Consider the following 17,619-nt stretch of genomic DNA (forward strand, 5'->3'; position numbering starts at 1 on the left):
CATTGGCCCTGGGCGTGGACCCTGCTCGCCCCACCCCAGGGTCGGCCCTGGACGTAGTGATGATGTGGGATGGGGGCAAAATGAAAAAAAAAATAATGGCTAGAAATGGGTGTTGACTTTTCTTGAATGGGGCAAAATAGTATAAGTAACGAGGGGTTTTTCTCAAAGACCCTCTTAAATTAATAATAAATAAATATTTATCAAATATTATCCGAAACAAAAAAGACAAAACACCTTCTGTAGTTCGATTACTCCAATACATTCCAGTTTCAACTAGAGTCGTGGTGTGCACGCGTCAATAAACTGTGTACGCTTTAAGCCAGCAGAATCACTGTGAGAGGAATACCCAAAAGTCATTATTATTAATGATGAAGTGCCTTTCCTGCAAGGAGGACTACGGCGATAGCGACGCCGGCACCTGCCGCGAGTGCTACGAGGAGGCCAGCGAGACGGAGGAGGAGCTCAAGGGCGAGATCGACGATCTCAAGTCAATAATTAATAATTATATGTAGTTATTAATTGTGTTATTTAATGAAACTTGCAATTGGTGAAGTATCTTGTTTAGGTGATGAGCATCTCTTAAACCAACATAATATGAGATTTGTATTAGCAAACTCTTATCGATTCATTTCAATATTTCCATTAATTGCAGAACATATGTTACTACAAAATTTTCACTATTTAAATTGGGCATGGGCTCGGCCCGATTGACAGATTCAGCTCTAATATGTTTATTTGGGCCGGGACGTGGATATGGGCCGAGATGTCGAGATCTATATTTTGATGTTAATTTCGTTGTTTTTATGTTCTCAGATTTATTTCTATAATTTTTTGCATTTGTGGGCGCGCGGAACCGTGGGTGGTTATTAGCGTCGACGCCTAGGGTTTTGGTAGGAGGCGAGGTGGTGAAGAGTCGTTGTGTTTGAATTAAAATATGTAGCATTTCAACAAACTGTATACATTACTATATATACATATAGTAACATGTAGCTACATATGCATATATTGGTGTATTTTTTATTTGTATTTTATTGGTTTTGAGGTGATTTATAATAAAAATATTGAATTTTGCAATTTTTTGTTGGGGTTTATGAATTTCTTTTGTATAAGCCAGTATTCGTGTGTGTATACAATTGATCGACTAAAAATATGGGGAAAAAAGACAAACATAACTACGAATTACTATAGGTACCATAGTTACATATAGTTATTTTTCACTACAGTAAACATATTGTTTTGAAAATTAAAAAAATTAAAAAAATAAAAAAAATTAATTTTTTTTATTTAAAAAAAATTAAAAATTTAAATATATATATATATATATATATATATATATATATATATATATATAAATTTAACAAACAAGTTTGTTATTATTAAAAAAGAAAAAAGAAAATAATAATAAATAAATCAACGAATGTGATAAATGCAGGACCTTAAATGCTGAATGCAGTTTGGCCGAAAATTGTATATGAGGGTAGTATAGTACTTTCGCTTCTCCAGAGGGGTATATCAAATAATGATTTGGACTTGCGTTTATCCCTAGTTTATTTAGTGGCTAGGGTATGTAAAAATAACCCCAATATGTAGCAGCCACGAGTAGCCAAATTATAGTAATATAGGTTAATTAGCTAATTACGTACTAATTAAGAATTAAGAAGGATGAAGTTTCACTAATCCAGATTTAAATATGACATATTGGAATTAAAATCTTCACTTAGTTAAGCACACTTTTTAACTGGGCTTGGGGCCGGGGCCCAATTGCTAGAGTTAGGTCTAATGGGTTTATTTGGGCCAAGATGTGGATTTATTTGAATGGACTTTGATTACATTTCTTCTCCGCAAGGGTCTTTCTAATTCACTACTTCAATACAGGTTCTTGAAACAGGTTAGTTTTGTTTCTTCTATTAATTTTAATTTTAATTTTTTATATTTATTTAAGCCAAGAGACAATATAAGTAGAATTGACTTGATTATTATAAATGATAAGGGCATTAATTATTTTAAATAAATTCTGAATGAAATAAGATATATACAATAACGTGTTGTAAAAGCAAACGCTTAAACATGGTGAACGTGATAGGCTGTGCAATTTGGCCAACAATTAGTATCACAAATTTATGTAATAGTCAATAGATACATACATCAATATATTTAAATTTAAGCGGATTAGTCTATGATCGATATTTGATTATTTGTTAAGTGGTGGCCAAACTGCTAATACTCAAGTCAAGTCTCTCGACTGTACGTAAAACCTTATTCAAAAACAAAAGTTTGTAATGATATTAAATGATTATTTCTAAAGTTTTTACAAACACAATCTAAATCTGAATTGTTATTTTAATTGGTCAATAAAAAAAATTAAAAGACGTGCGGAAGGGGATATTATATATTAAAAAAAAAAAAAAAGGTATTTTGAAGCTGTAAAGACTAGCTATTTGCTTATTTATAACCAGGCCACCACCTTCACAAAAATATATATGTAAAATAAAGCAATTTCAGAAAACAAGAAGAAAAATGGATTGCAGAAACCTGGAAATAACGGTGGTATCAGCTAAAGACCTGGAAGATGTACGCGTATTTTTCGGGAAAACGGCAGTACACGCTAGGGTTTCCATCAGCGGCAAAGAGGCGACGGAGAGACGAACTCCGACGGACAGGCACGGTAATAAGAACCCGGCCTGGAATTTTACGACCAGCTACACCGTAACGGAGGCGATGGTGCAGGGCTCTAGCAGGATGCTTGTCGTGAAGCTGTACTGTGACAGCAACGCCGGTGACATATACATCGGAGAGGTCCACATCTCCCTCCGGGAGCTTTTCGAAAGTGCCACGGTTAACAGCCAGGCTGGATTAAATGAGAAAGGTGGCAGTGTTGGCGGCGGCGGCCCCCGTAGCGCGGTGATGATTTCACCTGTGATGAAGGGTGGCGTTCAGTCGCTGGGGTCTCTGACAATTGCTTACAGCTTCGGTGAGATGGTGACCATCGATAACGTGTTGATGTCCGAGAGTATTGCTCCGTTGTTGCTTCAGCGCCGCCTCTCCCGATCTTGATATATATTATTTCAAATTATTTCATGTTGGTGTGATTGTGTTTATCTGCCTGTACATTTGTTTTGTATATGCATTAGTTACGTTGTTCACAGGTTGAAAAATAACAGAATTCCGTGATCATCATTATTGCCACTTCTCGATAAACGTTAACATCAAAGCACTATATATCTACATTCCGTACGAAGCACAATTCTGTAAGTGTTGGAGGCCGGCGAGACAAGCAATATATCCTTCATCGCTTGGTTGTTTAGTTGAGGGGATTAATCCTTGACTCACAACATCCAAAGTAGTGCTCCTAGATAATTAAAATTAAATAATTTAATATCACAAACAAACATATAGAACTTAAGTTAATTAAATTCACAAAATCAAATTAATCAACTCAACCGGCAGATACAAACATATGTGGTTATACATACATTTAACTTGAAACAGATCATCAAGTGAAACATGTGCCCCGACGTACTGCTCCCATACGGATCCTTCTAGCACGTCTATGACCATGGTATAGTAGTTCGAATTGGCTATCAATATATCGTTCAGCCTTTACTTCAACACCTGATAGTACAAATAGTTGTACATATCGCCCGCAACCGCAATTCGTGTTTCAGCCTCACGGTATGTTTACACAAATCAGTTATTATGGAATAAATAAATAAAGAATTAAAAATAGTATATATACAATAAAATTATAAAAAAAAAAATTGATCTATTTTTATTCCGCGTTAAGTTCGTCAAAGAATCATGTCAAATACTCTGTGTTGTTCGACATGGAATTAACATATTTTTTTTTTGGAATAATTTAAAACAAAAGAAGTAATAAATAAATCAAAGAGAATATAAGTAGAATTGACTTGATAATTATAAATCAAGTCACTGGATATTTTAAATAAATTCTGAATGACATTAATAACGTCTTGGCAAAGCAAAGACTTCAACTGTTAACCATGGTGAACGTGATAGGCTGTCCAATTTGGCCAACAATTATTATTTAATCGGCTTTAAAAGCTGTTAACAAAATGGGACATATTATCATAATCTCTTTTTTTTTTTTTTTTTTTATCATAGAGGTAGTGGTGAAACTGCGACTCTTCAATATAGAGGCAATAGATTATTAGCAAGATAATATTATATTTAATACTAGTGTATGAGTTTTTTATTTCAATAATTTGGATGGGTTGCAAGATTGGTAATTTATTTTGGTCATTAAAAAAATTAAAAGACGTGCGGAAGGGGAACAATTAAAGTATTTACATTTTCTTTCTTTTGTGCAATATATATATATATATATATATATATATATATATATATATATATATATATATATATATATATATATATATATATATATATATATATATATATATATATATGTTGACAATGTAAAGATTATTTGCCTATTTATAAGTATAACTAATCATCTTAACAAATAACACAGAATGGATTGCAGAAAGCTTGAAATAACCGTGATATCAGCTAACAACCTCGAAGATGTACGCGTATTCTTCGGGAAAACGGCAGTACACGCTAGGGTTTCCATCAACGGCAAACCGGAGACGGAGAGACGAACTCCGACGGACACTCACGGCAATCAAAACCCGTCATGGGAATTCACGACCACTTACATCATAATGGAGACAATGCTGCAGAGCTGTAATGCTATGCTTGTCGTGAAGCTGTACTGTTACAGGAACGCCGGCGACAGATACATCGGAGAAGTCTCCATCTCTCTCATGGAGCTTTTCGATTGTGCCAAATATAACGGCGGCGACGAGAAAAGCAGCAAACAGGTTGAACCTGCAGATGAAGGTAGCTGCGGCCGCCGGAGCGCGGTGATGACTTTACCTGTGATGAAGGGCTGCGTTCAGTCACAGGGTGCTCTGAAAATTTCTTACAGCTTCAGTGACAAGGTTTCCTTCGATCAGCTGCTCATGGCTGAGAATGTTGCTCCATTGATCATCTAGTACTTCATTCTCCGATCCTCCAATTATTTCATCTCTAATTAAGAAAGACCACTACAAAATTAAATAAAATTAATAGTAATAAACTGATATAAATAAAAGTACTGCATGTGTGCATGCCTCTTGTTGGTGTGATTGAGTTTATATATCTGTACTTTGGACTTTGGTTTGTATATACTTTAGTTGTTCAAAGTCGATATTTATTTGTCTTCTTATCCATACCACTTTCTTTTACATTATTATTATTATTATTATTATTATTATTATATTTATTTATTTGATTATGAAGATTAACTAAATAACCGGACTTGCATCTGGTATTTGTTAACAGTCCAATAACATCACAGGTCGACTCGAAAATATTATGTTAATCTGCTCTATTTCGGATTGATCATGAAAAGGTCATTTCTTTTTACCATTACGAACCAATTTTAACATACTACAAATTTGTGTTGATCAAGCTCGAGTTTGATTACAAGAACTATAATATCGAGTGACGAAACTGGCCACAGAACTTATCAATACAAATTCAATTTTGGCAATAGGTTATTAGAAAGATAGTAACTTGTGATGTTTTCAATTAATATGACTTTTGAGTATTAATAATAATAATTTTCAATCCAATCACAACATTCTACTTCAGAGTGCGAAATTGTTATTTTATTTGCTCACTTAAAAAATTGAAAAGACGTGCGCAAGTGTAAAACTAAAGTTTGTACTCTGTATATTGTATATTGTATTTTATCATTATCAACATATTCATTGTATATATATTTAGGGTACAGTATCGTAAACTAACCATGTTGAATTAGTTTGCAATTTCTTCCTTCATTACTTTAGGGTACACTATCGTAAACTATTTTGTATTAATAATATGAAAGGTGCAAAATAGTATTAATTTTATATTTGGGGAGCAAAATGCTATATTAAGAGAACTAACCCTGTTACGTTGAATTAGTGCTGATCATACTATATATTTATAATCCCAGTAGACCAATTTCGAGGGGGGTGGGGAGGAAAAAAAAAAAAAGAAAAAAGAAATTCAGAAATTAAGAAATGGAGTGCAGAACATTTGACCTAACCGTCTCATCAGCAATCGACGTTACAGACGTACGGCTACTCGGCAAGACGGAAGCACACGCCAGGATTTACATCGCCGGCTTACCGGAGGCGGAAAGGCGAACTCCGACGGACACCCACGGGAAGAGAAACCCGGCCTGGAATTTCACGACCAACTACACCGTGTTCGAGTCCATGCTGATGAACTCCAACACGGTGCTTGTGGTGAAACTGTACTGTACGAGGAACTTGGGAGACAAGTACATCGGAGAAGTCAACATGACACTCAAAGAGCTGTTCGAACGTGCGGAACCTGACAAAGTTGCCGCCAAAAAAGGTAGCAAAGAATTTGAACTGCACGAAGGAGAAGCTATTAACCGTGGTCGAAGCGCGATGCTGATTCTTCCATTGCAGAAGGGAAGTGTTAAATCTCAGGGGACTTTGATTATTTCTTACAGCTTCAGTGAGAAGGTCACCATAACTAAGCTGCTCATGGCTACTGTTGCTACCCGGATGCTCTCTCCTCTTCATCATTATGGATGATGTGTGTACGTTTAATTAATTCCTTCTTATATATATTTATTTGAACCCCAACAAAAAAAAAAAAAAAAAACAAGAAAAAGAAAAGGAAAAAAAAAAAGAAAAAGAAGAAAAGAGATCAGAGATCTAGTGCATGTGTGTGTCGGTGTTTTCTGTTTGAGTTTGATGATGCTGGTTTGTTGTTCTACAACTTTTGTAAAATAAATAACATTTAAAAGGTTTTCTTGTTTGTTTGTTTTTTCTTATTTCTTGTGGTGTGGGGATTTTTCATGTACATGTATTTCTTTTCCGAATCTCATTTCTAATAGTGTTAGTGTTTGGCTTAATTGATTCCTGTTGTTGGTGATCTCTCTCTCTCTCCCCTTTAGTAATAGCTGTGTTGAGTCTTAATGGAAAATATTATTAGTTCTAGCAGCTTTGATTAATTTGTTAATTGCTCTAAATTCTAAAATGTTTACGATTGATTTCCTCCTTGAGAGAGTTTCAATTTCCTTGACTATGTGTATAAACACATCCAAGTAATTTAACCGGTTAAGATTTAGGGAATGAGCATCGAGTGACTAAATAAACATTTACAGAAATTATATATGGATCATTCAACTAGTGCAACTTTTGTATATTAATTATGGTTCATACTATTCTGCAATTATATATATATACATGTGTATACATTTTATAAAAAGGAAAAACACCTCTAATTTGAAGGAAAAAATATATACTACTAAATGATTAAATAAATTCAAGTACATTCAACATAAGTGGTAAAATTACTCATTTTTTTAGAAATATAGTGAAAAAAGTATTAAAAAACTAATTGACATAACTAATGGGCTGTGTGACATTAATTGGTTAACTTCCAATTTAGTACTTGTAACTTCCAATACGTTTGGGAGCACATCATATTTTTTTTTTGGGCAAATGGCAAATAGGCCCATCACATGGGACTTAAATGCATTTTAGTCCACAAAAAAAACAGTCTTTCAATTAAGCCCATCCCCATGTCTTTAGTCTAAAATACCCTCAATAATATAATTCTTAACAATTCCATCCATTATGCTCTAACTTCCTTAATATTACACATTGACCCCGGATTTAAATAAATATATCACATTAACCCCCAAAACTTTTTTTTTCAGAAAATAATTTTTTTTCTGAACTGTTTTTTTTCCGGCCAGATTCCGGCGTTGACTTTTTTTTTTTTTTTGAAATTTTTTGAAATTTTTTTTTCCTGCTTTTTTTTTCCGGCCGGTCAACCACCGTTGACCGCCGGTCTCCGGCGTTAACTTTTTTTTTTTTTTTTTTTTTTTTTTTTTTTGAATTGTTTTTTCTTAGAAAAAAAATATTTTAATTAATATTACTGTCTGTCTTGACTACTAAATTACTGTCTCAGATAGTAATATTACTGTTTGAGACAGTAATATTATGAATATTATTTTTCCGAACAGTAATATTATTAATATTATTATCTAAGACAGTTAAATTACTGTTGGAGACAGTAATTTAACATCCAAGACAGTAATATTAATTTAAATAAATTTTTTTAAGGAAAAAAATTAAAAAAAAAAAAAGTCAATTAACAGTTAAGTTACTGTCTCCGACAGTTAAATAACTGCTGGAGACAGTAATTTAGCAACAAATACAGTAATATTAATTAAAAATATTTTTTTTAAGAATAAAAAAGTCAATTAACAGTTAAATTACTGTCTCCGACAGTTAAATAACTGCTGGAGACAGTAATTTAGCAACGAATACAGTAATATTAATTAAAAATATTTTTTTTAAGAATAAAAAAGTCAATTAACAGTTAAATTACTGTCTCCGACAGTTAAATAACTGCTGGAGACAGTAATTTAGCAACGAATACAGTAATATTAATTAAAAATATTTTTTTAAGAATAAAAAAGTCAATTAACAGTTAAATTACTGTCTCCGACAGTTAAATAACTGCTGGAGACAGTAATTTAGCAACGAATACAGTAATATTAATTAAAATATTTTTGAAGAAAAAAAAAAAAAAAAACAGTCGATTAACAGTTAAATTACTGTCTCCGACAGTTAAATAGCTGCCGGAGACAGTAATTTAACAGCCAAGACAGTAAAATTAATTAAAATATTTTTTTTAAGAAAAAAAAAAAAAAAAAAAAATGTCAACGCCGGAAACCCGGCAGTCAACGGCCGTTGACCGACCGGAAAAAAATTTCAGGAAAACAAAATTCAAAAAAAAAAAAAAAAAAAAAAAAAAAAAGTCAACGCCGGAATCTGGCCGGAAAAAAAATATTTCAGAAAAAAAATTATTTTCTGAAAAAAAAAAGTTTTGGGGGTTAATGTGATATATTTGTTAAAATCCGGGGTCAATGTGTAATATTAAAGAAGTTAGAGCATAATGGGTGGAATTGATACGAATTAGGGTTAAAATTGGGGTCAAAATTGAAATTTGGGTTAAAATTGGTTAATTGATGAAATTGGGCTAAATTGGGGTGTAAATCATGAAATTGGAGTTAAATTGGGTTTCAAATGAATTGGGGGTAATTTTGGTATATATAAAGGGATTTTCCTTATTTGCAAATAAGTTTGAATGGGGTGGATTTATTTGAAAGACAAAAAAGTTGGATGTCCCTATTTTAATTAAGTGCCCTTGTCATGGGCCTATTTGCCATTACCCCTTTTTTTTTTTTGAAGCATGATATCCGTTGTCATTTTATGATTGTGATAGGGCAAGACTTCAAAGCGCGTTAGGCTCTCCTTGGCAATAACAGTCGGTGGTTGGGTGATATGATTCGCCGAAAACAGTTGCGGAAGGTTGTTGTGGATATCACTGATCCAGACAAAAAACAGTGTTGCGTGGATTATGCTGTCGAAACGGATATTTTCAATACTAAAAACATGAAAAAAAAATTAATATTTACAATTATTTATCATTGTCAATCTACTCGTATTTATACTACCCCATCTTTAATGGATGGTGGCGATTGATTTAGAGGGTGTTTGGCTAAGCTTATAAGATGTTAAAAGGAGCTTATAAGATGTTTTAGAGCTTATAAGCTCTTCCTAAGTGTTTGGTAAATTTTTAGAAAAAAATCTTAATTTTTTTTAAAATAAGCTGTTGGAGAGCAAATAAGATCTTTTTAAATAAGTACCTCTACCCACCTTTTTATTTAAGATCTTATAATGAGTAAAAATAGGAAATAAGCTTATTATCCAAACACTCTAAAAATTAATCCTAAAAATAAGATATAACAGCTTATCAGCTCTTAAAATATCTTATCAGACGTAAGAGCTTATCAGCTGTTTAAAATAAGCTTAGCCAAATACCCTCTAATCATACTGCCGGTGGCTCATCATTTTGGAAAAGTACGTACAATATTTTAGAAGGCAATTAACTACAAAAAACTGTTCTAAGAAGTTTTTATAAATCTCCATAAAAAAACAGAGAACGGATAACCACGCTAGCTCGATCGAAGCCCCTCTCCTTTACTTATATCAAACCAAACTCAAACATAAGTTAATAAACTTAAAGTTCAATAAACACGACAGTCATGAGTTTACCTCAACTCAAATTCGTTTACAAATACACGCAATATAAGTATAATTGATTTAATTATTATAAATCGACTCATTTATATATTTCAAATTAAATAAATCTCGAACGACATAATTAGATACAGTAACGTATCCGAAAAAGCAACCTCAAAAATGGAGAACGTGATAGGCTGTCCAATTTATTAGAGTCATTCCTAACAAGTAACAACCTTTAATTTATATTTTCCATCACATTTGTAAATCCTTGAAATATTTGTTAATTATTATGATTGACGAAACTGCCACAGAAGTTGTCAATACACATTTAATTGTGGCAATAGATTATTAGCAAGATAGTTACTTTTAATGTATTCAATTAGTATGACTTTTGAGTATTAATAGTTAATTATAACTTAAGTTCCAATCACAATATTCTACTTCAGCCAAGGACTAAAATATCATTCAAGGAGCATCATCAGCAAATAATTAATACTATTATACGATAATAAATTAAATTAGTTTGTTTTAACTTGACTTAGTTTTATGATTAATTAATTTTTCGTCACTTTCGAGATTATTTCTCGACAATTTAATTTGATTTTTTATTTATTTTTTTTACTTTGTAGAGAATAGCTAGCACTAAAAATTGAAGCTAAATATGTTTAAACCAGTTCAGGGTACATTATATAATACTAATTATATTTCAATTTTCAAAGGTGCAAAATAGTATTAGCTGGCTTTTTGGGGTGCAAAATGATATATTTTGAAATAAAAATTCAAAGTGAAACTAAGCATGTTGATTGTTGAGCATGCATGTACTATATATAACCCCAACCTTCCGAGTAAAAACACACATCATCACTACACAAATTTCAGAAAAGAAAAAAAAATGTCAGAAATGGAGTGCAGAAAGTTCGACATAACCATCTCCGCAGCATACAACGTTGAAGACGTCCGGTTATTCGGCAAGACGGAAGCACACGCCAGGATTTACATCGTCGGCCTAACTGAGCCGGAAAGAAGAACTCCGACGGACACTCACGGCAAGAAAAACCCTGCGTGGAATTTCACGACCAGCTACACCATATTCGAGTCCATGCTGAAGAACTGTAACACGGTGCTTGTGGTGAAAGTGTACTGTACAAGAGCCATGGGAGATATATACATCGGACAAGTCGACATCTCCCTTAAAGAGCTTTTTGATTGTGCCGGACCCGTGCATGTTGCCACCGGAAAAAGTAGCAAACTAGATGACGAGAGAGATGAAGAAGCTGCTAATAATTATGACGGCGGTCGAACTGCGATGCTGACTCTCCCGTTGCAGAAGGGCAGTGTTAAATCTCAGGGGGCTTTGAGAATTTCTTACAGCTTCACTGAGAAGGTGGTGCTCGATAAGCTTCGCATTGCTAGCGTTGCTCCCCACATCCTCTCCTCTTTTAATAAGTGTTGATTAATTCATAATGATGTTGCATGCTAATTAAGATATTCTTACATTTTCTTTTAACCCTATCAAAAAAAAAAAAAAAAAAAAAAAAAGAGAGAGAGAGACAGTTTTCTGTTTGACTTTTGATGATCAGTTTTTTTTTTACAAGGTTGTTTCATTTGTTGTCTGTTTTCTAATTTCTGGTGTTGGGAAGTTCTTCACTATATATATTTTCTTACTGGTTTTGGGAGATAATTTGTCTGTGTGTGTGTTTTGTAATATAAATTTTCTTGTGTTGTGAGAAGTCCACGTAAATTTTCTTGTGTTTTGTAATTACTAATAAGTAATAATTACTAATCAGATGTTGATAATTACAACCACTATACATTAGTAATTTTACTATACTGTTTCAACCAGTGGCGAATCCAGGATTTTTGCCAAGGGGGTTCGAAATTATAGAATAAAAAATTTAAATATCACTTTATAAAAATAGTGGACCAAAAATTTACAATTACAAGTTTTGGGTGAACTGTGGAAATATTTAAAGAGAAAAAATATGAAAATATTAAAAATAGTAGACCAAAAATTTGCAATTTACAAATTTTGGGTGAATTGTCCTTTAGTTCTTCTCTTCGAACATTGGGCTCGTCTAGTTTCCCTACGAGCAGTGGCGAATCCTGGGGGTTCGAAATTATAGAATACTAGTGGACCAAAAATTTACAATTACAAATTTTGGGTGAATTGTGGAAATATTTAAAGAGAAAAAAATGTGAAAATATTAAAAATAGTGGACCAAAATGTTAGGATTTGGAAAAGAAGTCAGTGTATGAGAGAGGGTGGGGAATCGGACCCACAACCCCACTACCTAATTTAGAATAACTTAACCACCTCAACCAACAGACATTTTTGTCAAATTATGTATAATAGTAATATTTCTCCAAACTCAATGGTGTGCAACTGCATACCCTAGACCATAGGTTGATCCGCCACTGGTTTCAACTATCATATACTAAAATTTTATATATATATATATATATATATATATATATATATATATATATATATGATGAAATTTTCGTATGCGTCTGATTTTTTTTATTTTTTTTTGTTGATATCCGATTAGACCTGAGTGAATTATTTAGGGCGGGATACAGATATGAGCTCGATCGAGAAATAATGCGCCAATCTTGTCATTTCAAAACATATCTCTCTCTCTCTCTTCTTTTTTGTTCTTCAAGTTCCTACTTTTTTAGCAGGACAAATTGTTACAATTTGTGGGTTATGTATTATCAAAGTTAAAAATTTGTATTAATCATAATGTTAATGTATATTAAAAGCGTGTTCTAAAGTAATAAAATTATTGAAATTCAAGTTTCTCTTACATGTATTTTCTATCAAATAAGTAAGGTGAGCATTCATATATATTAATCTTTCTTCCGCCATAATCATTTGAAAAAATGATTCTTATCAATTTTAATTCACAATTGCACATAGAGAATTAAAGGAGAGCTGGAAAAAAAGGTCAAATCAGAGAAATATGATGGTAATACTGGGGAGAAAATTATAGCTGATGGGTTTATAAAAATAAATAATTTAAAATAATCATAAGAGTACTAAAATACCCTTGAGAATTTAAAAAATATATTTTCCCATCAACCAATCGATCTAAGCAATTGCTTGAATTTTTCTTCTTTAACACGTACGCATTTCCATTATTTTAAGAAATTACTAAGCGGCTCACTTCGTACGTGATGTAAGCCGCTTGTAGGTTCTCTTTCCATGCAAACCAGAGTCTTCTATTTATAGTCCACTTTCCCATTAAGTACACATGTAACCAAATTTATAAAGAAAAAAGAAAAAGGAAAAATCAGAAATGGAGTGCAGAAGGCTTGAAATAACCATCGTATATATCAGCAAACAACCTTGAACAGGTACGGCTATTCGGCCTCAAGATGAACGTACACGCAAGAGTTTTCATCGGCGGCTTGCCGGAGAAGGAGAAAAGAACTCCGACGGACACCCACGGCAAGAGAAATCCGGTCTGGAATTACGCGCACTACAACAAAATGTAGCTATTACGACATAAGATTGGGGACATTTTTTTATAAATGCCTCAAATATAATTTGTTGGGACACTTGATAAAATTTTCTTATTTATAAGATATATAGGGGCATTTATTTTTTTAGGACATATTTTTATAAATGCCTCAAATATAATTTATAAGGACATTTAGTTTTTTTAATTAATTTTAAAACCTATAGGGACACTAATTGAATATATGCAATTTATGCAATAAAAAAATACAATATATGCAATTTATTAGTCCACATATATCCGTAATTCAAAAGGTCAAGAGAAGATGGCTTGGTGGGCCATAGTCTTAGTGGGCTATGCATATACTCATTACGGAGATACTAAAAGTATACCGCCAATACTTCGCGGTATTTTAGTTTCCCCCAATTCTCTTCCCAAATACACCGTATTGCTCAAAAAAACCCTATTGTACTTCTTCCTTCCAACAATGACGGCCTTCATATTTTTTTTTTATTTCACCAGCAACAACGAGAAAGAGAAGATTCTAATCGAGTTCTGAAGTAATTTGGACACTGATTTTTCTTTACGGTAATTGAGATTGAAATTTATCCCTCCGATTTTCAATTCCCAGTAATTAAATTAGAAGCCCTAAATTGTGATTTTGTAGTTTATATAAGTTTGTATGTATGTATATGTATAAATTGAAAATAGAAATAACAATATGCTAGAAATTAATTCTCATGTCAACCTTTGTGATTTTTCGAAAAAGAGGTTGGGAAATTGTAGGAGAAAAATACTAGTTTTTTCATAAAAGTTCTATAAAGAAATTATTTGTTTTTCTGGACATGTGAAGAAGAATGACTTTTCTAATGTGGTACTCTTTTCCTTTTTTATTCTTGACTGGTGTGATTTTCCTAGACAAAGCATTATATATATTACTATTTATTTCATCTTACATCCATCTTTCATGTATGAATATATGTATATATGTTTCTGTAATGTCATCTGTGTACTTAATTTTGATAGTATTAGCTGATAAATTTTCTATCAGTAAAAAGTTCAACATCGATAATTTCGATGATTTATTTATCTTAAACTAACTAATTGTATATTACGTGATTCTACCAGGGATTCGCTATAGTATTTATCCTACTTGTTATATCTATTTTTCGTTTGGGAGACGTGATAATAACACATCTATGTTAAATAATTGTAGGGGTTACGCATCGCTCTGAAGTTTTTGATCGTGGAATAAGTATTACGGCTGTTCAGGTTCGTGTTTTTTTATCACAATGATGTTTTATTTTTTAATAAGGTACATCTGGACTATCATAACCTTCTTGCGTAAAATGTGTTCTATAAGAGAAGTTTGGTATAATAAGAAGCAACATCTATGGTGACATATATATTTTCAACTAGATCCAAACTTATTAGTACCTTAGTTTCTTAACGTTACTACAGATCTAGAACAAATGATTGTTTTGTACCTCTAAATCATTGGTTTCTTAAAAGCCAATATAGAAGTCTTTTAATATTTTTTTTACTTAATTTATCTAACTTGACATTAATATATATATATATATATATATATATATATATATATATATATATATATATATATATATATATATATCTTGAGTTACAGCCTGCATAAGGTGCATGTGTTTTCTCCTTACAAATTTCTTATTAGCTAGTTCAGGTGTATGTATAAAATTGTAATCGTGATTTTTAAGGGTACTGTTTAAATTTTATGAATACACTATTTTTAATATAGAATTGTACTAAATATATTTCTTTTAAGATATGCATTTAGCTTATTGCATATTATTTGGATTGGGTGAACATTGCATCTACTAACTTGATCATAATCAATTGTGAGATATGCATCTCGATTTTTGTTATCTTGTTACAAGTCGCAAACGCAAACCTAATAATTATTTGGTTTATAAGTGTGACGAAAAAGGTTTGTTATTACTTTCTTCCCAGCCCTTTTGTTTTATATTATTATGTCATGGAAATTATTATTACTTGAAGCACATCTTTCAGATCATATGAGTATGATGTTCACATGTTTATTTGTTGTTAATGTGCAATATTTGATTTTAGTAGGGTCGTAATGGATAAGAGTTGGATGCATAAACCAAGGTCTACAAAAGTATATAAAAATGGGTTAAACCAATTTCTAGACATGGCTTTTGCTAATGTATCTCTCAATGGAAAAATTATATGTCCGTGCAAATACTGTAAATCAAGGTATGGAAAAATTATCAGTTTCAAATGAGGAACACTCATTTACAACAAGTTCACTTTCTATGTCTATCAAGGTAACAAAAATAAAACATGTAATTTGTTATATATATAATTTTTTGTATATATTTGATGCACTAATTAGCAAAAACTTGTTCACAGGGTGGTTCTTATGTTGTTTTGAAAAGTCTTGCAAATATGAATGAAATAGTGGCAACTGGTATAGTGGACAAGATGGACCATATCAGCGTAAATGGAATAGATTTGGGGCCCGACTTTTGCCAAGTTGTCATTCAATATCCGGTAAATAAAGATGCACGATTAGTTTTACCCTATAATCATATTCAAACCATTGGAAATGCTATCGGAGTACGAGTTGCTTGGCCCATATCATTGGTATGTCTATTTGATCCTTAAACATCTTTAACTTATTTTTATATCTACATTATCGTCTTTTGTTGATGCTTAATATTAACTTATTGGGAGATGTAGATTGAACTTGTTATCTCTGTTAGTTAATGTTTGTTGGTAAATATTTTAGTTTTGCTTTACTTACATAATATTGATACTTAAATGGACCAAATGCATGGATTTTTTTGATATACTGTTGAATTCAACCATGAACAGTACAATGAAATATAACTACCACCAGATCATTTTTTCAATTTACAACTTTGAATTTTAAGTACATTGGTGACCTTAAAAAATAGGAATATAATTGTCGGCAAGAGTTTGATTTCATGCATAGTGAATCGTTTCCTTTACATACACAATTGATTTAGTTTTTTTTTTTTTTTTTTTGTAATCTATTTTATTTATTGGTTTTCTTTTCATAGGTCTAGTTGATTTGGTAATCCTTTTATTATTCTAGTCTATTCTCTTTACTGATGGTGAATGAATTTGTTGATATATGTAGTAAATTTGTCTGAATGATGATAATATTTTACTATTTATTTATAATTAATACATATTTGTGTACATGCAGGTCGCTTTGGATGATGAATTTCATTATTAATAAAATCAAGGCGATGGGGGTTGAATCATAATTTGAGTTCGTAGTGTAGTGCGAGCATATAATGATTTGGTAACACGATGTTTTTCATCTTTCTTTTTCAAATAACTTAGGACACTGAATTTGATTCTAGATTTTGTCTCACTATTGTTTTGTTAGAGAATTTCTCGTATCTTTGAATACTGTTGTTCTTTGAAGATTGATTATACTAATACTTTGCCTTCATTGTTGAAACTTTTGAATGTTAATTTTTATTTCTTATATGCACGTTTATTTTCTATGTACTTTTAAAGTGTAGTTATAGCATGATTTAAATTATGCATGTGGATTGGAAGTTTAGTTTGGATACTATCATATGATATTCCAAAAATTAGTTACGACATTTGATTTTACCCATTTAATAAGAATTTTGAGCATCCTGTAATATTTATTTGAATATTTTTAAATATTGTAAAATTTATTCGATTTAAAAATAATTGTGCTGATAAGATTTTAATAGGATATTAAAAAATGTCCTTATAAGTATATTAAGAGACAATTATAAATGTCGTATGACAATCTTTTGGAGACACATATAGATATATGTTCTCTATAATAAGTGTCCCAGCATAGTTTATTTACTAAGCGTATTAGACATTTAGGAGACATATATTTGTGCCTCAAAAATAGTCTATTTGGACATATATAAGTGTCTCGAAAGGAATTTGTTTTAAGGGCATAAATAAGTGTCCCATGAGCTATTGCGACATACAACTACGCGACACATATA

At 31.8% G+C, this 17,619-nt stretch overlaps 4 protein-coding genes across 4 annotated transcripts; all 4 read left to right on the forward strand.

Annotated features, from left to right (window-relative positions):
• The first annotated feature begins 2,517 nt into the window (after positions 1 to 2,517).
• LOC105972854 (protein SRC2) lies at positions 2,518 to 3,054 on the forward strand. Its single transcript, XM_012997836.2, has one exon. It carries the CDS (start codon positions 2,518 to 2,520, stop codon positions 3,052 to 3,054), a length of 537 nt encoding a protein of 178 aa, XP_012853290.2.
• A 1,439-nt stretch (positions 3,055 to 4,493) lies between these two features.
• LOC105972937 (protein SRC2) lies at positions 4,494 to 5,018 on the forward strand. Its single transcript, XM_012997915.2, has one exon. It carries the CDS (start codon positions 4,494 to 4,496, stop codon positions 5,016 to 5,018), a length of 525 nt encoding a protein of 174 aa, XP_012853369.2.
• Positions 5,019 to 6,071: 1,053 nt separating this feature from the next.
• Positions 6,072 to 6,617, forward strand: LOC105972855 (protein SRC2 homolog). Its single transcript, XM_012997837.2, has one exon. It carries the CDS (start codon positions 6,072 to 6,074, stop codon positions 6,615 to 6,617), a length of 546 nt encoding a protein of 181 aa, XP_012853291.2.
• A 4,414-nt stretch (positions 6,618 to 11,031) lies between these two features.
• LOC105972856 (protein SRC2) lies at positions 11,032 to 11,583 on the forward strand. Its single transcript, XM_012997838.1, has one exon. The coding sequence runs from the start codon at positions 11,032 to 11,034 to the stop codon at positions 11,581 to 11,583; it is 552 nt and encodes a 183-aa protein (XP_012853292.1).
• Positions 11,584 to 17,619: the final 6,036 nt, after the last annotated feature.

This window comes from Erythranthe guttata, chromosome 14, assembly GCF_056151865.1.
Source record: "Erythranthe guttata isolate IM_541 chromosome 14, IM_541, whole genome shotgun sequence".
In the NCBI taxonomy this organism is placed as follows: Eukaryota; Viridiplantae; Streptophyta; class Magnoliopsida; order Lamiales; family Phrymaceae; genus Erythranthe; species Erythranthe guttata.